This window comes from Ranitomeya variabilis, chromosome 4 (genome assembly GCF_051348905.1).
Source record: "Ranitomeya variabilis isolate aRanVar5 chromosome 4, aRanVar5.hap1, whole genome shotgun sequence".
Lineage (NCBI taxonomy): Eukaryota > Metazoa > Chordata > Amphibia > Anura > Dendrobatidae > Ranitomeya > Ranitomeya variabilis.
Genome location: NC_135235.1, coordinates 10,145,877 through 10,173,561, shown reverse-complemented (window position 1 = coordinate 10,173,561; position 27,685 = coordinate 10,145,877). Strand labels below are relative to the sequence as shown.

Below are 27,685 nucleotides of genomic sequence, written 5' to 3'. Positions count from 1 at the left end.
CCCATTGCAGTCTCAGCCCCCGGGGGCGCTGAGAAGGTGGGGGTACTTTCCCTGATGACTGCAATGACTTTGAAAGCAAAGTGTTTTCAAGTTGCCCTTTCCTCAGTTCAAAATGTAATTAAGAAATAGCAGTTACCAGGAACAGTGGAGGTCAAGATAAGGTCTGGAAGACCAAGCAAAATTTCAGTGAGAGCTGCTCCTAGGATTGCTAGAGAGGGAGATCAGAACACCCGCTTGACTGCAAAAGACCTTCAGAAAGATTTATCAGACCTGGCGTTCATGGAAGAGTCATCAGAAGAAATCCTCTCCTTCGTCCTCACCATAAAACTCAGCGTCAGAAGTATGCAAAAAAAAAAACTGACTAAACGAGCCTGATATATTTTGGATACAAGTCCTGTGGACTGATGAGGTTAAAATAGAAATCTTTGGCCACGATGATCAAAAGGTAGAGAAAAAAGTGCACAGAATTTCAGGAAAAGAACATCATGCCAACCATTAAGCATGGGGGTGGATTAATCAGGCTTTGGGGCTGTGTTGTAGCCAATGGCACAGGGAACATTTCACAGGAAGAGTAAAGAATGGATTCAATGAAATTTCTACAAATTCTTGATGCAAACATAACACCATCTGTAAAAAAAAAAAGGGGAACGTGAAAAGAGGAAGAGGATGACTTCTACACATGCATAATGATCCTACACACGTCACAGTCCACAATAGACGACCTCAAAAGGCGCAAGCGAAAGACTTTACAATGGCCCTCACAGTCCCCTGATCTGAGCATCATTGAAAATCTGTGGCGAGACCTCAAAATAAGAGAGGATGGAAGACGCCCCAGGAATCTCACAGAAAGGGAGGAATTCTCCAAGGAGGAACAGAGGAAAATCCCTCAAAAAAGAACTGAAAGACTCTTGTCCGGCTACAAAAAGTGTTTACAAGTAGTGATACTTTCAAAAGGGCGCTACTAGGTAGTAACCATGCAGGGTGCACAAATATTTGCATCTGCCCATTTTCGATTTGCTTCATGTGAAATAAAAAAAAATGAAGCAACTTTTCTTCATCTGCATTAAAGTTCTTAATAATAATAATAATAATAATAATAATAATAATAATAATAATCTTCATTTATATAGCGCCAACATATTCCGCAGCGCTTTACAGTTTGTGCACATTATCCCCCTTGGAGGCTACAGCCCTCATGCAGGGCCATGTGTCGCCATAGTTACAGACCACAAACAATCCCTGATTCCTCGGTCTCTTTTTGCTCCCTCTGTTCTGTCCATCCTGAGCCTCCTAGTTCAGGAATAGAATTCCCGCAGTGCAGACTGACCATGAATAAGAGCAGCGTCGGCCCCTCCGATCTCGTGCAGAGGAATGACTGCGAGTCCGCGTACAGGCGACTCCGGAGGACACGGCATCATCCGCTGCGGAGAACACGCCGCAGTTACCATGGAGACGTCCGGGAATGCGGCCAGCCCGCCTGTTCTGTGGGCAGAATGTGGAGCGGGGGTCTGCAGGATGGGGGGGTCTGGATTAATTACACGTTGATTGGCGCCAGCACAGCGTCTGTATCCGCCACACGGGGTCCGACATTTTCTATGGAATCTCCAAATATTCCAAGTGTTTACTGGAGGCGCCCGACACAGATATCACACAGTGTATCACTACTCCCATCATCCCCGACCCCAGAGCTCACAATCTAATCTCCTATCACACAGTGTATCACTACTCCCATCATCCCCGACCCCGGAGCTCACAATCTAATCTCCTATCACACAATGTATCACTACTCCCATCCTCCCTGACCCCGGAGCTCACAATCTAATCTCCTATCACACAATGTATCACTACTCCCATCATCCCTGACCCCGGAGCTCACAATCTAATCTCCTGTCACACAATGTATCACTACTCCCATCATCCCCGACCCCAGAGCTCACAATCTAATCTTCTATCACACAGTGTATCACTACTCCCATCATCCCTGACCCCGGAGCTCACAATCTAATCTCCTATCACACAATGTATCACTACTCCCATCATCCCTGACCCCGGAGCTCACAATCTAATCTCCTATCACACAATGTATCACTACTCCCATCCTCCCTGACCCCGGAGCTCACAATCTAATCTCCTATCACACAGAGTATCACTACTCCCATCATCCCCGACCCCAGAGCTCACAATCTAATCTCCTATCACACAGTGTATCACTACTCCCATCATCCCCGACCCCGGAGCTCACAATCTAATCTCCTATCACACAATGTATCACTACTCCCATCATCCCTGACCCCAGAGCTCACAATCTAATCTCCTATCACACAATGTATCACTACTCTCATCATCCCCGACCCCAGAGCTCACAATCTAATCTCCTATCACACAATGTATCACTACTCCCATCATCCCTGACCCCAGAGCTCACAATCTAATCTCCTATCACACAGTGTATCACTACTCCCATCATCCCTGACCCCGGAGCTCACAATCTAATCTCCTATCACACAGTGTATCACTACTCCCATCATCCCTGACCCCGGAGCTCACAATCTAATCTCCTATCACACAGTGTATCACTACTCCCATCATCCCTGACCCCAGAGCTCACAATCTAATCTCCTATCACACAGTGTATCACTACTCCCATCATCCCCGACCCCGGAGCTCACAATCTAATCTCCTATCACACAGTGTATCACTACTCCCATCATCCCCGACCCCAGAGCTCACAATCTAATCTCCTATCACACAATGTATCACTACTCCCATCATCCCTGACCCCAGAGCTCACAATCTAATCTCCTATCACACAGTGTATCACTACTCCCATCATCCCTGACCCCAGAGCTCACAATCTAATCTCCTATCACACAGTGTATCACTACTCCCATCATCCCTGACCCCGGAGCTCACAATCTAATCTCCTATCACACAGTGTATCACTACTCCCATCATCCCTGACCCCAGAGCTCACAATCTAATCTCCTATCACACAGTGTATCACTACTCCCATCATCCCCGACCCCAGAGCTCACAATCTAATCTCCTATCACACAATGTATCACTACTCTCATCATCCCCGACCCCAGAGCTCACAATCTAATCTCCTATCACACAGTGTATCACTACTCCCATCATCCCCGACCCCGGAGCTCACAATCTAATCTCCTATCACACAATGTATCACTACTCCCATCATCCCCGACCCCAGAGCTCACAATCTAATCTCCTATCACACAATGTATCACTACTCCCATCATCCCTGACCCCAGAGCTCACAATCTAATCTCCTATCACACAATGTATCACTACTGCCATCATCCCTGACCCCAGAGCTCACAATCTAATCTCCTATCACACAGGGTATCACTACTCCCATCATCCCCGACCCCAGAGCTCACAATCTAATCTCCTATCACACAATGTATCACTACTCCCATCATCCCTGACCCCAGAGCTCACAATCTAATCTCCTATCACACAATGTATCACTACTCCCATCATCCCTGACCCCAGAGCTCACAATCTAATCTCCTATCACACAATGTATCACTACTCCCATCATCCCCGACCCCGGAGCTCACAATCTAATCTCCTATCACACAATGTATCACTACTCCCATCATCCCCGACCCCAGAGCTCACAATCTAATCTCCTATCACACAATGTATCACTACTCCCATCATCCCTGACCCCAGAGCTCACAATCTAATCTCCTATCACACAGTGTATCACTACTCCCATCATCCCTGACCCCGGAGCTCACAATCTAATCTCCTATCACACAATGTATCACTACTCCCATCATCCCCGACCCCAGAGCTCACAATCTAATCTCCTATCACACAATGTATCACTACTCCCATCATCCCTGACCCCAGAGCTCACAATCTAATCTCCTATCACACAGTGTATCACTACTCCCATCATCCCTGACCCCGGAGCCCACAATCTAATCTCCTATCACACAATGTATCACTACTCCCATCATCCCCGACCCCAGAGCTCACAATCTAATCTCCTATCACACAATGTATCACTACTCCCATCATCCCCGACCCCGGAGCCCACAATCTAATCTCCTATCACACAGTGTATCACTACTCCCATCATCCCTGACCCCAGAGCCCACAATCTAATCTCCTATCACACAGTGTATCACTACTCCCATCATCCCTGACCCCAGAGCTCACAATCTAATCTCCTATCACACAATGTATCACTACTCCCATCATCCCCGACCCCAGAGCTCACAATCTAATCTCCTATCACACAATGTATCACTACTCCCATCATCCCCGACCCCGGAGCCCACAATCTAATCTCCTATCACACAGTGTATCACTACTCCCATCATCCCTGACCCCAGAGCCCACAATCTAATCTCCTATCACACAGTGTATCACTACTCCCATCATCCCTGACCCCAGAGCTCACAATCTAATCTCCTATCACACAGTGTATCACTACTCCCATCATCCCCGACCCCGGAGCTCACAATCTAATCTCCTATCACACAGTGTATCACTACTCCCATCATCCCTGACCCCGGAGCTCACAATCTAATCTCCTATCACACAGTGTATCACTACTCCCATCATCCCTGACCCCGGAGCTCACAATCTAATCTCCTATCACACAGTGTATCACTACTCCCATCATCCCTGACCCCGGAGCTCACAATCTAATCTCCTATCACACAGTGTATCACTACTCCCATCATCTCCGACCCCAGAGCTCACAATCTAATCTCCTATCACACAGTGTATCACTACTCCCATCATCCCTGACCCCAGAGCTCACAATCTAATCTCCTATCACACAGTGTATCACTACTCCCATCATCCCTGACCCCGGAGCTCACAATCTAATCTCCTATCACACAGTGTATCACTACTCCCATCATCTCCGACCCCAGAGCTCACAATCTAATCTCCTATCACACAGTGTATCACTACTCCCATCATCCCTGACCCCAGAGCTCACAATCTAATCTCCTATCACACAGTGTATCACTACTCCCATCATCCCTGACCCCGGAGCTCACAATCTAATCTCCTATCACACAGTGTATCACTACTCCCATCATCCCTGACCCCGGAGCTCACAATCTAATCTCCTATCACACAGTGTATCACTACTCCCATCATCCCTGACCCCGGAGCTCACAATCTAATCTCCTATCACACAGTGTATCACTACTCCCATCATCCCTGACCCCGGAGCTCACAATCTAATCTCCTATCACACAGTGTATCACTACTCCCATCATCTCCGACCCCAGAGCTCACAATCTAATCTCCTATCACACAGTGTATCACTACTCCCATCATCCCTGACCCCAGAGCTCACAATCTAATCTCCTATCACACAGTGTATCACTACTCCCATCATCCCTGACCCCGGAGCTCACAATCTAATCTCCTATCACACAGTGTATCACTACTCCCATCATCCCTGACCCCGGAGCTCACAATCTAATCTCCTATCACACAGTGTATCACTACTCCCATCATCCCTGACCCCAGAGCTCACAATCTAATCTCCTATCACACAGTGTATCACTACTCCCATCATCCCTGACCCCAGAGCTCACAATCTAATCTCCTATCACACAATGTATCACTACTCCCATCATCCCTGACCCCAGAGCTCACAATCTAATCTCCTAACACACAATGTATCACTACTCCCATCATCCCTGACCCCGGAGCTCACAGTCTAATCTCCTATCACACAGTGTATCACTACTCCCATCATCCCTGACCCCGGAGCCCACAATCTAATCTCCTATCACACAGTGTATCACTACTCCCATCATCCCTGACCCCAGAGCTCACAATCTAATCTCCTATCACACAGTGTATCACTACTCCCATCATCCCTGACCCCGGAGCCCACAATCTAATCTCCTATCACACAGTGTATCACTACTCCCATCATCCCTGACCCCGGAGCTCACAGTCTAATCTCCTATCACACAGTGTATCACTACTTCCATCATCCCTGACCCCGGAGCTCACAATCTAATCTCCTATCACACAATGTATCACTACTCCCATCATCCCCGACCCCAGAGCTCACAATCTAATCTCCTATCACACAGAGTATCACTACTCCCATCATCCCTGACCCCAGAACTCACAATCTAATCTCCTATCACACAGTGTATCACTACTCCCATCATCCCCGACCCCAGAGCTCACAATCTAATCTCCTATCACACAGTGTATCACTACTCCCATCATCCCTGACCCCGGAGCCCACAATCTAATCTCCTATCACACAGAGTATCACTACTCCCATCATCCCCGACCCCGGAGCTCACAATCTAATCTCCTATCACACAGAGTATCACTACTCCCATCATCCCTGACCCCAGAACTCACAATCTAATCTCCTATCACACAGTGTATCACTACTCCCATCATCCCCGACCCCAGAGCTCACAATCTAATCTCCTATCACACAGTGTATCACTACTCCCATCATCCCCGACCCCGGAGCTCACAATCTAATCTCCTATCACACAGAGTATCACTACTCCCATCATCCCTGACCCCAGAGCTCACAATCTAATCTCCTATCACACAGTGTATCACTGCTCCCATCATCCCCGACCCCGGAGCTCACAATCTAATCTCCTATCACACAGAGTATCACTACTCCCATCATCCCTGACCCCGGAGCTCACAATCTAATCTCCTATTACACAATGTATCACTACTCCCATCATCCCCGACCCCAGAGCTCACAATCTAATCTCCTATTACACAATGTATCACTACTCCCATCATCCCCGACCCCAGAGCTCACAATCTAATCTCCTATCACACAGTGTATCACTACTCCCATCATCCCCGACCCCAGAGCTCACAATCTAATCTCCTATTACACAATGTATCACTACTCCCATCATCCCCGACCCCAGAGCTCACAATCTAATCTCCTATTACACAATGTATCACTACTCCCATCATCCCTGACCCCAGAGCTCACAATCTAATCTCCTATCACACAATGTATCACTACTCCCATCATCCCTGACCCCAGAGCTCACAATCTAATCTCCTATCACACAGTGTATCACTACTCCCATCATCCCCGACCCCAGAGCTCACAATCTAATCTCCTATCACACAGTGTATCACTACTCCCATCATCCCCGACCCCGGAGCTCACAATCTAATCTCCTATCACACAATGTATCACTACTCCCATCATCCCCGACCCCGGAGCTCACAATCTAATCTCCTATCACACAGTGTATCACTACTCCCATCATCCCCGACCCCAGAGCTCACAATCTAATCTCCTATCACACAGAGTATCACTACTCCCATCATCCCTGACCCCAGAGCTCACAATCTAATCTCCTATCACACAATGTATCACTACTCCCATCATCCCTGACCCCAGAGCTCACAATCTAATCTCCTATCACACAGTGTATCACTACTCCCATCATCCCCGACCCCAGAGCTCACAATCTAATCTCCTATCACACAGTGTATCACTACTCCCATCATCCCCGACCCCAGAGCTCACAATCTAATCTCCTATCACAGTTTATCACTACACCCATCATCCCTGACCCCGGAGCTCACAGTCTAATCTATCACACAGTGTATCACTACTCCCATCATCCCTGACCCCGGAGCTCACAATCTAATCTCCTATCACACAGAGTATCACTACTCCCATCATCCCTGACCCCGGAGCTCACAGTCTAATCTATCACACAGTGTATCACTACTCCCATCATCCCCGACCCCAGAACTCACAATCTAATCTCCTATCACACAGTGTATCACTACTCCCATCATCCCCGACCCCAGAGCTCACAATCTAATCTCCTATCACAGTTTATCACTACACCCATCATCCCTGACCCCGGAGCTCACAGTCTAATCTATCACACAGTGTATCACTACTCCCATCATCCCTGACCCCGGAGCTCACAATCTAATCTCCTATCACACAGAGTATCACTACTCCCATCATCCCCGACCCCGGAGCTCACAATCTAATCTCCTATCACACAGTGTATCACTACTCCCATCATCCCCGACCCCAGAGCTCACAATCTAATCTCCTATCACACAGTGTATCACTACTCCCATCATCCCTGACCCCAGAGCTCACAATCTAATCTCCTATCACACAATGTATCACTACTCCCATCATCCCTGACCCCAGAGCTCACAATCTAATCTCCTATCACACAATGTATCACTACTCCCATCATCCTCGACCCCGGAGCTCACAATCTAATCTCCTATCACACAATATATCACTACTCCCATCATCCCCGACCCCAGAGCTCACAATCTAATCTCCTATCACACAATGTATCACTACTCCCATCATCCCCGACCCCAGAGCTCACAATCTAATCTCCTATCACACAGTGTATCACTACTCCCATCATCCCCGACCCCAGAGCTCACAATCTAATCTCCTATCACACAGTGTATCACTACTCCCATCATCCCCGACCCCAGAGCTCACAATCTAATCTCCTATCACACAATGTATCACTACTCCCATCATCCCTGACCCCGGAGCTCACAATCTAATCTCCTATCACACAGTGTATCACTACTCCCATCATCCCTGACCCCAGAGATCACAATCTAATCTCCTATCACACAATGTATCACTACTCCCTTCATCCCTGACCCCGGAGCTCACAATCTAATCTCCTATCACACAGAGTATCACTACTCCCATCATCCCCGACCCCAGAGCTCACAATCTAATCTCCTATCACACAGTGTATCACTACTCCCATCATCCCTGACCCCGGAGCTCACAATCTAATCTCCTATCACACAGTGTATCACTACTCCCATCATCCCTGACCCCAGAGCTCACAATCTAATCTCCTATCACACAGTGTATCACTACTCCCATCATCCCCGACCCCGGAGCTCACAATCTAATCTCCTATCACACAGTGTATCACTACTCCCATCATCCCTGACCCAGGAGCTCACAATCTAATCTCCTATCACACAATGTATCACTACTCCCATCATCCCCGACCCCAGAGCTCACAATCTAATCTCCTATCACACAGTGTATCACTACTCCCATCATCCCCGACCCCGGAGCTCACAATCTAATCTCCTATCACACAATGTATCACTACTCCCATCATCCCCGACCCCGGAGCTCACAATCTAATCTCCTATCACACAATGTATCACTACTCCCATCATCCCCGACCCCAGAGCTCACAATCTAATCTCCTATCACACAGTGTATCACTACTCCCATCATCCCTGACCCCAGAGCTCACAGTCTAATCTCCTATCACACAGTGTATCACTACTCCCATCATCCCTGACCCCAGAGCTCACAATCTAATCTCCTATCACACAGTGTATCACTACTCCCATCATCCCTGACCCCGGAGCTCACAATCTAATCTCCTATCACACAATGTATCACTACTCCCATCATCCCTGACCCCAGAGCTCACAATCTAATCTATTATCACACAATGTATCACTACTCCCATCATCCCCGACCCCGGAGCTCACAATCTAATCTCCTATCACACAGTGTATCACTACTCCCATCATCCCTGACCCCGGAGCTCACAATCTAATCTCCTATCACACAGAGTATCACTACTCCCATCATCCCCGACCCCGGAGCTCACAATCTAATCTCCTATCACACAGTGTATCACTACTCCCATCATCCCTGACCCCGGAGCTCACAATCTAATCTCCTATCACACAGTGTATCACTACTCTCATCATCCCTGACCCCAGAGCTCACAATCTAATCTCCTATCACACAGTGTATCACTACTCCCATCATCCCCGACCCCGGAGCTCACAATCTAATCTCCTATCACACAGTGTATCACTACTCCCATCATCCCTGACCCCGGAGCTCACAATCTAATCTCCTATCACACAGTGTATCACTACTCCCATCATCCCCGACCCCAGAACTCACAATCTAATCTCCTATCACACAGTGTATCACTACTCCCATCATCCCTGACCCCAGAGCTCACAATCTAATCTCCTATCACACAATGTATCACTACTCCCATCATCCCTGACCCCAGAGCTCACAATCTAATCTCCTATCACACAGAGTATCACTACTCCCATCATCCCCGACCCCAGAGCTCACAATCTAATCTCCTATCACACAATGTATCACTACTCCCATCATCCCTGACCCCGGAGCTCACAATCTAATCTCCTATCACACAATGTATCACTACTCCCATCATCCCCGACCCCAGAGCTCACAATCTAATCTCCTATCACACAATGTATCACTACTCCCATCATCCCCGACCCCAGAGCTCACAATCTAATCTCCTATCACATAATGTATCACTACTCCCATCATCCCCGACCCCGGAGCTCACAATCTAATCTCCTATCACACAGTGTATCACTACTCCCATCATCCCCGACCCCGGAGCTCACAATCTAATCTCCTATCACACAATGTATCACTACTCCCATCATCCCCGACCCCAGAGCTCACAATCTAATCTCCTATCACATAATGTATCACTACTCCCATCATCCCCGACCCCGGAGCTCACAATCTAATCTCCTATCACATAATGTATCACTACTCCCATCATCCCCGACCCCGGAGCTCACAATCTAATCTCCTATCACACAGTGTATCACTACTCCCATCATCCCTGACCCCAGAACTCACAATCTAATCTCCTATCACACAGTGTATCACTACTCCCATCATCCCCGACCCCAGAGCTCACAATCTAATCTCCTATCACACAGTGTATCACTACTCCCATCATCCCCGACCCCGGAGCTCACAATCTAATCTCCTATCACACAGAGTATCACTACTCCCATCATCCCTGACCCCAGAGCTCACAATCTAATCTCCTATCACACAGTGTATCACTACTCCCATCATCCCCGACCCCGGAGCTCACAATCTAATCTCCTATCACACAGTGTATCACTACTCCCATCATCCCCGACCCCAGAGCTCACAATCTAATCTCCTATTACACAATGTATCACTACTCCCATCATCCCTGACCCCAGAGCTCACAATCTAATCTCCTATCACACAATGTATCACTACTCCCATCATCCCTGACCCCAGAGCTCACAATCTAATCTCCTATCACACAGTGTATCACTACTCCCATCATCCCCGACCCCAGAGCTCACAATCTAATCTCCTATCACACAGTGTATCACTACTCCCATCATCCCCGACCCCAGAGCTCACAATCTAATCTCCTATCACACAATGTATCACTACTCCCATCATCCCCGACCCCAGAGCTCACAATCTAATCTCCTATCACACAGTGTATCACTACTCCCATCATCCCTGACCCCGGAGCTCACAATCTAATCTCCTATCACACAATGTATCACTACTCCCATCATCCCTGACCCCAGAGCTCACAATCTAATCTCCTATCACACAATGTATCACTACTCCCATCATCCCCGACCCCAGAGCTCACAATCTAATCTCCTATCACACAATGTATCACTACTCCCATCATCCCTGACCCCAGAGCTCACAATCTAATCTCCTATCACACAATGTATCACTACTCCCATCATCCCTGACCCCAGAGCTCACAATCTAATCTCCTATCACACAATGTATCACTACTCCCATCATCCCCGACCCCAGAGCTCACAATCTAATCTCCTATCACACAATGTATCACTACTCCCATCATCCCTGACCCCAGAGCTCACAATCTAATCTCCTATCACACAATGTATCACTACTCCCATCATCCCCGACCCCAGAGCTCACAATCTAATCTCCTATCACACAATGTATCACTACTCCCATCATCCCCGACCCCAGAACTCACAATCTAATCTCCTATCACACAGTGTATCACTACTCCCATCATCCCCGACCCCAGAGCTCACAATCTAATCTCCTATCACACAATGTATCACTACTCCCATCATCCCCGACCCCAGAGCTCACAATCTAATCTCCTATCACACAGAGTATCACTACTCCCATCATCCCCGACCCCAGAGCTCACAATCTAATCTCCTATCACACAGTGTATCACTACTCCCATCATCCCCGACCCCGGAGCTCACAGTCTAATCTATCACACAGTGTATCACTACTCCCATCATCCCTGACCCCAGAGCTCACAATCTAATCTCCTATCACACAATGTATCACTACTCCCATCATCCCTGACCCCGGAGCTCACAGTCTAATCTATCACACAGTGTATCACTACTCCCATCATCCCTGACCCCAGAGCTCACAATCTAATCTCCTATCACACAATGTATCACTACTCCCATCATCCCCGACCCCAGAGCTCACAATCTAATCTCCTATCACACAATGTATCACTACTCCCATCATCCCCGACCCCAGAACTCACAATCTAATCTCCTATCACACAGTGTATCACTACTCCCATCATCCCTGACCCCAGAGCTCACAATCTAATCTCCTATCACACAATGTATCACTACTCCCATCATCCCCGACCCCAGAGCTCACAATCTAATCTCCTATCACACAATGTATCACTACTCCCATCATCCCCGACCCCAGAACTCACAATCTAATCTCCTATCACACAGTGTATCACTACTCCCATCATCCCCGACCCCGGAGCTCACAATCTAATCTCCTATCACACAGTGTATCACTACTCCCATCATCCCTGACCCCAGAACTCACAATCTAATCTCCTATCACACAATGTATCACTACTCCCATCATCCCCGACCCCAGAGCTCACAATCTAATCTCCTATCACACAGTGTATCACTACTCCCATCATCCCTGACCCCGGAGCTCACAATCTAATCTCCTATCACACAGAGTATCACTACTCCCATCATCCCCGACCCCGGAGCTCACAATCTAATCTCCTATCACACAGTGTATCACTACTCCCATCATCCCTGACCCCAGAACTCACAATCTAATCTCCTATCACACAGTGTATCACTACTCCCATCATCCCCGACCCCAGAGCTCACAATCTAATCTCCTATCACACAGTGTATCACTACTCCCATCATCCCTGACCCCAGAGCTCACAATCTAATCTCCTATCACACAATGTATCACTACTCCCATCATCCCCGACCCCGGAGCTCACAATCTAATCTCCTATCACACAGTGTATCACTACTCCCATCATCCCTGACCCCAGAGCTCACAATCTAATCTCCTATCACACAGTGTATCACTACTCCCATCATCCCCGACCCCAGAGCTCACAATCTAATCTCCTATCACACACTGTATCACTACTCCCATCATCCCTGACCCCAGAGCTCACAATCTAATCTCTTATCACACAATGTATCACTACTCCCATCATCCCTGACCCCAGAGCTCACAATCTAATCTCCTATCACACAATGTATCACTACTCCCATCATCCCTGACCCCAGAGCTCACAATCTAATCTCCTATCACACAATGTATCACTACTCCCATCATCCCTGACCCCGGAGCTCACAATCTAATCTCCTATCACACAGTGTATCACTACTCCCATCATCCCCGACCCCAGAGCTCACAATCTAATCTCCTATCACACAGTGTATCACTACTCCCATCATCCCTGACCCCAGAGCTCACAATCTAATCTCCTATCACACAATGTATCACTACTCCCATCATCCCCGACCCCGGAGCTCACAATCTAATCTCCTATCACACAGTGTATCACTACTCCCATCATCCCTGACCCCAGAGCTCACAATCTAATCTCCTATCACACAGTGTATCACTACTCCCATCATCCCCGACCCCAGAGCTCACAATCTAATCTCCTATCACACACTGTATCACTACTCCCATCATCCCTGACCCCAGAGCTCACAATCTAATCTCCTATCACACAATGTATCACTACTCCCATCATCCCTGACCCCAGAGCTCACAATCTAATCTCCTATCACACAATGTATCACTACTCCCATCATCCCTGACCCCAGAGCTCACAATCTAATCTCCTATCACACAATGTATCACTACTCCCATCATCCCTGACCCCAGAGCTCACAATCTAATCTCCTATCACACAATGTATCACTACTCCCATCATCCCTGACCCCGGAGCTCACAATCTAATCTCCTATCACACAATGTATCACTACTCCCATCATCCCTGACCCCAGAGCTCACAATCTAATCTCTCTATCACACAATGTATCACTACTCTCATCATCCCTGACCCCAGAGCTCACAATCTAATCTCCTATCACACAGTGTATCACTACTCCCATCATCCCTGACCCCAGAGCTCACAATCTAATCTATCACAGTGTATCACTACTCTCATCATCCCCGACCCCGGAGCTCACAATCTAATCTCCTATCACACAATGTATCACTACTCCCATCATCCCTGACCCCGGAGCTCACAATCTAATCTCCTATCACACAATGTATCACTACTCCCATCATCCCTGACCCCAGAGCTCACAATCTAATCTATCACAGTGTATCACTACTCTCATCATCCCCGACCCCGGAGCTCACAATCTAATCTCCTATCACACACTGTATCACTACTCCCATCATCCCTGACCCCAGAGCTCACAATCTAATCTCCTATCACACAATGTATCACTACTCCCATCATCCCTGACCCCAGAGCTCACAATCTAATCTCCTATCACACAATGTATCACTACTCCCATCATCCCTGACCCCAGAGCTCACAATCTAATCTCCTATCACACAATGTATCACTACTCCCATCATCCCTGACCCCAGAGCTCACAATCTAATCTCCTATCACACAATGTATCACTACTCCCATCATCCCTGACCCCGGAGCTCACAATCTAATCTCCTATCACACAATGTATCACTACTCCCATCATCCCTGACCCCGGAGCTCACAATCTAATCTCCTATCACACAGTGTATCACTACTCCCATCATCCCCGACCCCAGAGCTCACAATCATCTCCTGTCACACAGTGTATCACTACTCCCATCATCCCTGACCCCAGAGCTCACAATCTAATCTATCACAGTGTATCACTACTCTCATCATCCCCGACCCCGGAGCTCACAATCTAATCTCCTATCACACAATGTATCACTACTCCCATCATCCCCGACCCCGGAGCTCACAATCTAATCTCCTATCACACAATGTATCACTACTCCCATCATCCCTGACCCCAGAGCTCACAATCTAATCTATCACAGTGTATCACTACTCTCATCATCCCCGACCCCGGAGCTCACAATCTAATCTCCTATCACACAGTGTATCACTACTCCCATCATCCCTGACCCCAGAGCTCACAATCTAATCTATCACACAGTGTATCACTACTCCCATCATCCCCGACCCCAGAGCTCACAATCTAATCTCCTATCACACAGTGTATCACTACTCTCATCATCCCCGACCCCAGAGCTCACAATCTAATCTCCTATCACACAGTGTATCACTACTCCCATCATCCCCGACCCCGGAGCTCACAATCTAATCTCCTATCACACAATGTATCACTACTCCCATCATCCCCGACCCCAGAGCTCACAATCTAATCTCCTATTACACAGTGTATCACAACTCCCATCATCCCCGACCCCGGAGCCCACAATCTAATCTCCTATCACACAGTGTATCACTACTCTCATCATCCCTGACCCCAGAGCTCACAATCTAATCTCCTATCACACAGTGTATCACTACTCCCATCATCCCCGACCCCGGAGCTCACAATCTAATCTCCTATCACACAATGTATCACTACTCCCATCATCCCCGACCCCAGAGCTCACAATCTAATCTCCTATCACACAGAGTATCACTACTCCCATCATCCCCGACCCCGGAGCTCACAATCTAATCTCCTATTACACAGTGTATCACTACTCCCATCATCCCCGACCCCGGAGCTCACAATCTAATCTCCTATCACACAGTGTATCACTACCCCCATCATCCCTGACCCCGGAGCTCACAATCTAATCTCCTATCACACAGTGTATCACTACTCCCATCATCCCTGACCCCGGAGCTCACAATCTAATCTCGTATCACACAGTGTATCACTACTCCCATCATCCCTGACCCCGGAGCTCACAATCTAATCTCCTATCACACAGTGTATCACTACTCCCATCATCCCCGACCCCAGAGCTCACAATCTAATCTCCTATCACACAATGTATCACTACTCCCATCATCCCCGACCCCAGAGCTCACAATCTAATCTCCTATCACACAGTGTATCACTACTCCCATCATCCCTGACCCCAGAGCTCACAATCTAATCTCCTATCACACAGTGTATCACTACTCCCATCATCCCCGACCCCAGAGCTCACAATCTTATCTATCACACAGTGTATCACTACTCCCATCATCCCCGACCCCGGAGCTCACAATCTAATCTCCTATCACACAATGTATCACTACTCCCATCATCCCTGACCCCAGAGCTCACAATCTAATCTCCTATTACACAGTGTATCACTACTCCCATCATCCCCGACCCCGGAGCTCACAATCTAATCTCCTATTACACAGTGTATCACTACTCCCATCATCCCTGACCCCAGAGCTCACAATCTAATCTCCTATCACACAATGTATCACTACTCCCATCATCCCTGACCCCAGAGCTCACAATCTAATCTCCTATCACACAATGTATCACTACTCCCATCATCTCCGACCCCGGAGCTCACAATCTAATCTCCTATCACACAATGTATCACTACTCCCATCATCCCTGACCCCGGAGCTCACAATCTAATCTCCTATCACACAATGTATCACTACTCCCATCATCCCCGACCCCAGAGCTCACAATCTAATCTCCTATTACACAGTGTATCACTACTCCCATCATCCCTGACCCCAGAGCTCACAATCTAATCTCCTATCACACAATGTATCACTACTCCCATCATCCCTGACCCCAGAGCTCACAATCTAATCTCCTATCACACAATGTATCACTACTCCCATCATCTCCGACCCCGGAGCTCACAATCTAATCTCCTATCACACAATGTATCACTGCTCCCATCATCCCCGACCCCAGAGCTCACAATCTAATCTCCTATTACACAGTGTATCACTACTCCCATCATCCCTGACCCCAGAGCTCACAATCTAATCTCCTATCACACAATGTATCACTACTCCCATCATCTCCGACCCCGGAGCTCACAATCTAATCTCCTATCACACAATGTATCACTGCTCCCATCATCCCTGACCCCAGAGCTCACAATCTAATCTCCTATCACACAATGTATCACTACTCCCATCATCCCCGACCCCAGAGCTCACAATCTAATCTCCTATCACACAATGTATCACTACTCCCATCATCCCCGACCCCAGAGCTCACAATCTAATCTCCTATCACACAGTGTATCACTACTCCCATCATCCCCGACCCCGGAGCTCACAATCTAATCTCCTATCACACAGTGTATCACTACTCCCATCATCCCCGACCCCAGAGCTCACAATCTAATCTCCTATCACACAGTGTATCACTACTCCCATCATCCCTGACCCCGGAGCTCACAATCTAATCTCCTATCACACAGTGTATCACTACTCCCATCATCCCTGACCCCAGAGCTCACAATCTAATCTCCTATCACACAATGTATCACTACTCCCATCATCCCCGACCCCAGAGCTCACAATCTAATCTCCTATCACACAGTGTATCACTACTCCCATCATCCCCGACCCCGGAGCTCACAATCTAATCTCCTATCACACAGTGTATCACTACTCCCATCATCCCCGACCCCAGAGCTCACAATCTAATCTCCTATCACACAGTGTATCACTACTCCCATCATCCCTGACCCCGGAGCTCACAATCTAATCTCCTATCACACAGTGTATCACTACTCCCATCATCCCTGACCCCAGAGCTCACAATCTAATCTCCTATCACACAATGTATCACTACTCCCATCATCCCTGACCCCGGAGCTCACAATCTAATCTCCTATCACACAATGTATCACTACTCCCATCATCCCCGACCCCAGAGCTCACAATCTAATCTCCTATCACACAGTGTATCACTACTCCCATCATCCCCGACCCCGGAGCTCACAATCTAATCTCCTATCACACAATGTATCACTACTCCCATCATCCCCGACCCCGGAGCTCACAATCTAATCTCCTATCACACAATGTATCACTACTCCCATCATCCCCGACCCCGGAGCTCACAATCTAATCTCCTATCACACAATGTATCACTACTCCCATCATCCCCGACCCCAGAGCTCACAATCTAATCTCCTATCACACAATGTATCACTACTCCCATCATCCCTGACCCCAGAGCTCACAATCTAATCTCCTATCACACAATGTATCACTACTCCCATCATCCCTGACCCCAGAGCTCACAATCTAATCTCCTATCACACAGTGTATCACTACTCCCATCATCCCTGACCCCAGAGCTCACAATCTAATCTCCTATCACACAATGTATCACTACTCCCATCATCCCCGACCCCAGAGCTCACAATCTAATCTCCTATCACACAGTGTATCACTACTCCCATCATCCCCGACCCCGGAGCTCACAATCTAATCTCCTATCACACAATGTATCACTACTCCCATCATCCCCGACCCCAGAGCTCACAATCTAATCTCCTATCACACAATGTATCACTACTCCCATCATCCCCGACCCCAGAGCTCACAATCTAATCTCCTATCACACAGTGTATCACTACTCCCATCATCCCCGACCCCGGAGCTCACAATCTAATCTCCTATCACACAATGTATCACTACTCCCATCATCCCCGACCCCGGAGCTCACAATCTAATCTCCTATCACACAATGTATCACTACTCCCATCATCCCCGACCCCGGAGCTCACAATCTAATCTCCTATCACACAATGTATCACTACTCCCATCATCCCCGACCCCAGAGCTCACAATCTAATCTCCTATCACACAATGTATCACTACTCCCATCATCCCTGACCCCAGAGCTCACAATCTAATCTCCTATCACACAATGTATCACTACTCCCATCATCCCCGACCCCAGAGCTCACAATCTAATCTCCTATCACACAGTGTATCACTACTCCCATCATCCCCGACCCCGGAGCTCACAATCTAATCTCCTATCACACAATGTATCACTACTCCCATCATCCCCGACCCCAGAGCTCACAATCTAATCTCCTATCACACAATGTATCACTACTCCCATCATCCCTGACCCCGGAGCTCACAATCTAATCTCCTATCACACAATGTATCACTACTCCCATCATCCCTGACCCCAGAGCTCACAATCTAATCTCCTATCACACAATGTATCACTACTCCCATCATCCCTGACCCCAGAGCTCACAATCTAATCTCCTATCACACAATGTATCACTACTCCCATCATCCCTGACCCCGGAGCTCACAATCTAATCTAATCTATCACACAATGTATCACTACTCCCATCATCCCTGACCCCAGAGCTCACAATCTAATCTATCACACAGTGTATCACTACTCTCATCATCCCTGACCCCAGAGCTCACAATCTAATCTCCTATCACACAGTGTATCACTACTCCCATCATCCCCGACCCCAGAGCTCACAATCTAATCTCCTATCACACAGTGTATCACTACTCTCATCATCCCTGACCCCAGAGCTCACAATCTAATCTCCTATCACACAGTGTATCACTACTCTCATCATCCCTGACCCCAGAGCTCACAATCTAATCTCCTATCACACAGTGTATCACTACTCCCATCATCCCCGACCCCAGAGCTCACAATCTAATCTCCTATTACACAGTGTATCACTACTCCCATCATCCCCGACCCCGGAGCCCACAATCTAATCTCCTATCACACAATGTATCACTGCTCCCATCATCCCTGACCCCGGAGCTCACAATCTAATCTCCTATCACACAGTGTATCACTACTCCCATCATCCCTGACCCCAGAGCTCACAATCTAATCTCCTATCACACAATGTATCACTACTCCCATCATCCCCGACCCCAGAGCTCACAATCTAATCTCCGATTACACAGTGTATCACTACTCCCATCATCCCCGACCCCGGAGCTCACAATCTAATCTCCTATTACACAGTGTATCACTACTCCCATCATCCCCGACCCCAGAGCTCACAATCTAATCTCCTATTACACAGTGTATCACTACTCCCATCATCCCCGACCCCGGAGCTCACAATCTAATCTCCTATTACACAGTGTATCACTACTCCCATCATCCCTGACCCCAGAGCTCACAATGTAATCTCCTATCACACAGTGTATCACTACTCCCATCATCCCTGACCCCAGAGCTCACAATCTAATCTCCTATCACACAGTGTATCACTACTCCCATCATCCCTGACCCCGGAGCTCACAATCTAATCTCCTATCACACAGTGTATCACTACTCCCATCATCCCTGACCCCGGAGCTCACAATCTAATCTCCTATCACACAGTGTATCACTACTCCCATCATCCCTGACCCCAGAGCTCACAATATAATCTCCTATCACACAATGTATCACTACTCCCATCATCTCCGACCCCGGAGCTCACAATCTAATCTCCTATCACACAATGTATCACTGCTCCCATCATCCCCGACCCCAGAGCTCACAATCTAATCTCCTATCACACAATGTATCACTACTCCCATCATCCCTGACCCCAGAGCTCACAATCTCATCTCCTATCACACAATGTATCACTACTCCCATCATCCCTGACCCCAGAGCTCACAATCTAATCTCCTATCACACAATGTATCACTACTCCCATCATCCCCGACCCCAGAGCTCACAATCTAATCTCCTATCACACAATGTATCACTACTCCCATCATCCCTGACCCCAGAGCTCACAATCTCATCTCCTATCACAGTGTATCACTACTCCCATCATCCCCGACCCCAGAGCTCACAATCTAATCTCCTATCACACAATGTATCACTACTCCCATCATCCCTGACCCCGAAGCTCACAATCTAATCTCCTATCACACAATGTATCACTACTCCCATCATCCCCGACCCCGGAGCTCACAATCTAATCTCCTATCACACAATGTATCACTACTCCCATCATCCCTGACCCCAGAGCTCACAATCTAATCTCCTATCACACAATGTATCACTACTCCCATCATCCCCGACCCCAGAGCTCACAATCTAATCTCCTATCACACAGTGTATCACTACTCCCATCATCCCTGACCCCGGAGCTCACAATCTAATCTCCTATCACACAATGTATCACTACTCCCATCATCCCCGACCCCGGAGCTCACAATCTAATCTCCTATCACACAATGTATCACTACTCCCATCATCCCCGACCCCAGAGCTCACAATCTAATCTCCTATCACACAATGTATCACTACTCCCATCATCCCTGACCCCGGAGCTCACAATCTAATCTCCTATCACACAGTGTATCACTACTCCCATCATCCCTGACCCCAGAGCTCACAATCTAATCTCCTATCACACAATGTATCACTACTCCCATCATCCCTGACCCCGGAGCTCACAATCTAATCTCCTATCACACAATGTATCACTACTCCCATCATCCCTGACCCCGGAGCTCACAATCTAATCTCCTATCACACAGTGTATCACTACTCCCATCATCCCCGACCCCGGAGCTCACAATCTAATCTCCTATCACACAATGTATCACTACTCCCATCATCCCTGACCCCAGAGCTCACAATGTAATCTCCTATCACACAATGTATCACTACTCCCATCATCCCTGACCCCGGAGCTCACAGTCTAATCTCCTATCACACAATGTATCACTACTCCCATCATCCCCGACCCCGGAGCTCACAATCTAATCTCCTATCACACAATGTATCACTACTCCCATCATCCCTGACTCCAGAGCTCACAATCTAATCTCCTATCACACAGTGTATCACTACTCCCATCATCCCTGACCCCAGAGCTCACAATCTAATGTCCTATCACACAGTGTATCACTACTCCCATCATCCCCGACCCCAGAGCTCACAATCTAATCTCCTATCACACAGTGTATCACTACTCCCATCATCCCCGACCTCAGAGCTCACAATCTAATCTCCTATCACACAATGTATCACTACTCCCATCATCCCTGACCCCAGAGCTCACAATCTAATCTCCTATCACACAGTGTATCACTACTCCCATCATCCCTGACCCCGGAGCTCACAGTCTAATCTCCTATCACACAATGTATCACTACTCCCATCATCCCTGACTCCAGAGCTCACAATCTAATCTCCTATCACACAGTGTATCACTACTCCCATCATCCCCGACCCCAGAGCTCACAATCTAATCTCCTATCACACAGTGTATCACTACTCCCATCATCCCCGACCTCAGAGCTCACAATCTAATCTCCTATCACACAGTGTATCACTACTCCCATCATCCCTGACCCCGGAGCTCACAATCTAATCTCCTATCACACAGTGTATCACTGCTCCCATCATCCCTGACCCCGGAGCTCACAATCTAATCTCCTATCACACAATGTATCACTACTCCCATCATCCCCGACCCCAGAGCTCACAATCTAATCTCCTATCACACAATGTATCACTACTCCCATCATCCCCGACCCCGGAGCTCACAATCTAATCTCCTATCACACAATGTATCACTACTCCCATCATCCCCGACCCCAGAGCTCACAATCTAATCTCCTATCACACAATGTATCACTACTCCCATCATCCCTGACCCCAGAGCTCACAATCTCATCTCCTATCACACAATGTATCACTACTCCCATCATCCCTGACCCCGGAGCTCACAATCTCTTTTGTGACCTCAACCCCACAAATATGAACCCCATATTTGGGGGTCTTGGTTTTTGGATCCTACCCAGTTCCCGCTGCCCCACATTGGTAAGCGCTGTGCTGTACAATTTCGGCTTTGTGCTGTGGGGGATTTCTACCTACGAGCCAACACACAAACTGATTTCCGGCAGCCCTTTACCCTCCAATTATGCATGTTGGTCACTTGGGCCGCTCACACCGGGGGAGATCCGCTCTTACCATCCTTATGCACTTTACTGTATATTGTTTTTTGTATACTGGAGGCACTTTATATTTTTCTTGTAACGACTAATAAAATATTACTAATTTATACCTATATGCTCCCTTTGTACTCCTTCTTCTGTAGCATTCTACATGGAGTAGGTTTTTTGCTCTGGTTTGCGGTATTTCTGCACTACCTAGTGCTTTAATTTACCTGTTTGGTTAAATATGGTTCCTGGTTTTGAATCAAATATGAACCCCACTTGCCACCACTACAGGTCAAGTGCGAAGAGTGGGGCAAAGCGCCAGAATTGGAGCGTCTAATAGATGCACCTTTTCTGGGCAGCTGCGGGCTGCTGTTTTTAGGCTGGGGGGCTATATCCATGGCCCCTTACCCACTCCCAGCTGTGAGCTTTAGCAAGACTGGTTGTGAAAACTGGGGGGGCCGTCTATTCTTGATAGCCAACCTCGCTGAAGCTGACGGCTGAGGATTGCAGCCCCCAGCTGTGAGTTTTTTTCTGGTTGGTTAATAAAATAGGGGGGAACTCACATTGAGTTTTTCTTTCGTTTATTTCCGAACGATCGCAGCTGGTGGCTGTGGAATACCCCGATCATCCGCTCCTACTGTCACTGTTATTAGCTGTCGTGCCACCGACCACCGGCCTCCAGGAGAAGTGTCAGGGTCACACACCCCCAACATCGGTGTCACATACCCTCAACCTCAGGGTCACACCCCCCCAACCTCAGGATTAGACACCCCCAACCTCAGGGTCACATACCCCCAACCTCAGGATTAGACACCCCCAAAATCAGGGTCACATACCCTAAGCCTCAGGGTCACACACGCCCAACATCGGTGTCACATACCCTCAACCTCAGGGTCACATACCCTCAACCTCAGGGTCACATACCCTCAACCTCAGGGTCACATACCCTCAACCTCAGGGTCACATACCCTCAACCTCAGGGTCACATACCCCCAACCTCAGGGTCACATACCCTAAGCCTCAGGATCAGACAACCCAACCTCAGCACCTAGACACTACCTGTTACTTGCTGCTCTCATGTGCAGATCCAAGACTGGACATGACCCAGATAACAGCGGAGGAAGACACAGAAATAAGGCGCCCACTGCAGGCGAGGGTATGAGACACCCAGCGCAGGCGAGGGTATGAGGCACCCACCACAGGCGAGGGTATGAGGCGCCCACCACAGGCGAGGGTATGAGGCGCCCACCACAGGCGAGGGTATGAGGCGCCCACCGCAGGCGAGGGTATGAGGCGCCCACCACAGGCGAGGGTATGAGGCGCCCACCGCAGGCGAGGGTATGAGGCGCCCACCACAGGCGAGGGTATGAGGCGCCCACCGCAGGCGAGGGTATGAGGCGCCCACCGCAGGCGAGGGTATGAGGCGCCCACCACAGGCGAGGGTATGAGGCGCCCACCACAGGCGAGGGTATGAGGCGCCCACCGCAGGCGAGGGTATGAGGCGCCCACCACAGGCGAGGGTATGAGGCGCCCACCGCAGGCGAGGGTATGAGGCGCCCACCACAGGCGAGGGTATGAGGCGCCCACCGCAGGCGAGGGTATGAGGCGCCCACCACAGGCGAGGGTATGAGGCGCCCACCGCAGGCGAGGGTATGAGGCGCCCACCACAGGCGAGGGTATGAGGCGCCCACCACAGGCGAGGGTATGAGGCGCCCACCGCAGGCGAGGGTATGAGGCGCCCACCACAGGCGAGGGTATGAGGCGCCCACCGCAGGCGAGGGTATGAGGCGCCCACCGCAGGCGAGGGTATGAGGCGCCCACCGCAGGCGAGGGTATAAGGCGCCCACCGCAGGCGAGGGTATGAGGCGCCCACCACAGGCGAGGGTATGAGGCACCCACCGCAGGCGAGGGTATAAGGCGCCCACCGCAGGCGAGGGTATGAGGTGCGCACTGCGTATCCGCATGGAGAGGATCACTCCCACCTTCCTCACACAGGAGGGTCCCCAGGGACGACACAAACGGTAGATGACCCCTCACTGCCGGAGGACATACTACTCCCATCGTGCCACTATTGTAACCTGCTGTGTGACCTGGACCAGATCAGGACAGGTGGGCAGCACTGGGGGCAGCATTGGGGGAGCGCTGACACATTTCACGATCTTGATTTTACAGCAAATCGAGCAACCAAAGTCACTGCGACATCCTGACCATAAACTGCACATAACAATAAGCGCAGAAATCCTGAGAAAATGCGCAAATTCAGGAAAATGGTTTCTGGTCATTTACGGTCGAGAGCATCATGTGAATGGTGTCAGACGAGAGGTCACAAGGGAAAGCAGAAATACGTGACGTGACCACCATGAATATGAAGGCGAATCCCCTCCACAAACTGGAACAATAAATCCTGCGCACAATCCACAATGACCCAAGGAAGTCCCATCCAGCATGTAATAATATGGGGGCTGGGGTGGGGACGACCCCCCTCCCCGGAGACCCTACAGATGGGGATAATTACCGGACAGGATTACATGCGGCTTCTGCTCCGTACATTCCTGGCTATATTCATCCTGAGCTGCCTGATGCATGAATCCAATGCCAGCACTGCAGAGCAGACTGACACAAGTGGAGGTGGAAGGGCATGCAGTGTAGGCATTCAGGGTGTCTGGAAAGCTGTGTGACTCCTGTATGGGCACAAGTGTCGGCAGTTTGTGCCTGGTATCACATTTAAGCCTTATTCATTCCAGTGGGGATGAGCCGCAGTACCAGACTCGGCCTGTGCGCAGGGGAGGCGCTCTCTCTGGCAGACCTAGCCATGCCCTGTAACGACTGCTGTTCTTCAGTCTCCCGTCCTCCCTGTACGGAGATGTGTCCCCCATCATCAGCAGGCTGCTGCCAGTCCAGGGCGCTGCCGCCTGTCACTCAGCATTATGCATGTTCTGCCAGGAGGAAGTGCAGCCAGACTGTGGGGGCGCTATGGAGGACGGGAGCTGAATTATAAAGGAACGCTCAATATGCCGCCATCCGGGAAAAGGAAATCAAAGCCATTCAATGTATTCTTACAGGATGGAAATGGCTGATAACAGGGAGCACTAGAAGGCTGTGTGTTCAGCTGCGTTTCTGTAGGTCTGGTCCAGTGTGTCAGTGCAGACAATCTCTCCTGCAGAGCTCTGTTCACACCTGTGTGCGTCGGCTGTGTGAGCAGGACGGAGAGGGTCCTCGTGCTCCGGTGGTCTCGGCGCTGCTCTGGAGTAGGTGACACATTTTATAGATACACTGTATCGTCCGGTGGATGTAGTGTCCTGTAATGCGGATGATGAGGGTTATCCTCTTGGTTCTGCACCAGGTGGTGTCGGCCCTGGGCCGCTATTGGCCCCCCATGCTGTAGGCTGCCGCCGTCACCCCCTGGCGGGTCAGTGAGAGGCGCAGGAGCCCCCCTAACATTCTGTCCTCCTCCTGCCGATCGTTTCCTCGCTCATCGCTCTCCGGCTCTTGTGTTTTGCAGATTAACGGAACCATCCGGCTTCCTGACAGACGGACCCATCAACTACAAGTACAAGACCAAGTGCACCTGGCTCATCGAGGGCTAGTGAGTATCACCCCGGGGGCTGGTGACTGACCCCAGGGACCCCCACACCGGTATAACCCCAGGGACCCCCACAGTATAACCCCAGGGGCTGGTGACTGACCCCAGGGACCCCCACAGTATAACCCCAGGGGCTGGTGGATGACCCCAGGGACCCCCACATAGGTATAACCCCAGGGGCTGGTGGCTGACCCCAGGGACCCCCGCACTGAAGTATGACCCCGGGAGCTGGTGACTGACCCCAGGGACCCCCACACAGTATAACCCCAGGGGCTGATGACTGACCCCAAGGACCCCCACACTGTATAACCCCAGGGGCTGGTGACTGACCACAGGGACCCCCACACAGTATAACCCCAGGGGCTGGTGACTGACCCCAGGGACCCCCACACAGTATAACCCCAGGCGCTGGTGGCTGAGCCCTGGGACCCCCGCACTGAAGTATGACCCCGTGGGCTGGTGGCTGACCCCAGGGACCCCCGCACTGAAGTATGACCCCGGGGGCTGGTGACTGACCACAGGGACCCCCACACAGTATAACCCCAGGGGCTGGTGACTGACCCCAGGGACCCCCACACAGTATAACCCCAGGCGCTGGTGGCTGAGCCCTGGGACCCCCGCACTGAAGTATGACCCCGTGGGCTGGTGGCTGACCCCAGGGACCCCCGCACTGAAGTATGACCCCGGGGGCTGGTGACTGACCCCAGGGACCCCCGCACTGAAGTATGACCCCATGGGCTGGTGGCTGACCCCTGGGACCCCCCCACTGAAGTATGACCCCGGGGGCTGGTGGCTGACCGCAGCGACCCCCGCACTGAAGTATGACCCCGGGGGCTGGTGACTGACTCCAGGTACCCCCACGCTGAAGTATCGCCCCCTGGTGACAGTGCAGCCATTGCACCTGCAGAACATCCCGGGTATTTACAGTCCGACATCGTCCTCTTAGGCTACTTTCACACTAGCGTTGTGCACTGCACGTCGCTATGCGTTGTTTTGCAGAAAAAACGCATCCTGCAAA

General features: G+C 49.6%; 1 protein-coding gene across 3 annotated transcripts in view; it reads left to right on the top strand.

The window, feature by feature from the left end:
- ATRNL1 (attractin like 1) overlaps positions 1-27,685 on the top strand; it is a 767,569-nt gene that overhangs the window by 66,550 nt on the left and 673,334 nt on the right. For all 3 annotated transcript variants that reach the window (XR_013214392.1, XM_077257919.1, XM_077257920.1), the window contains exon 2: positions 26,587-26,670. Coding sequence is in view for 2 of the 3 variants with exons in the window: in XM_077257919.1 (XP_077114034.1) it covers positions 26,587-26,670 (84 nt within the window). In the remaining variant the exon portion in view is untranslated. The remainder of the gene's footprint in view (positions 1-26,586; positions 26,671-27,685) is intronic.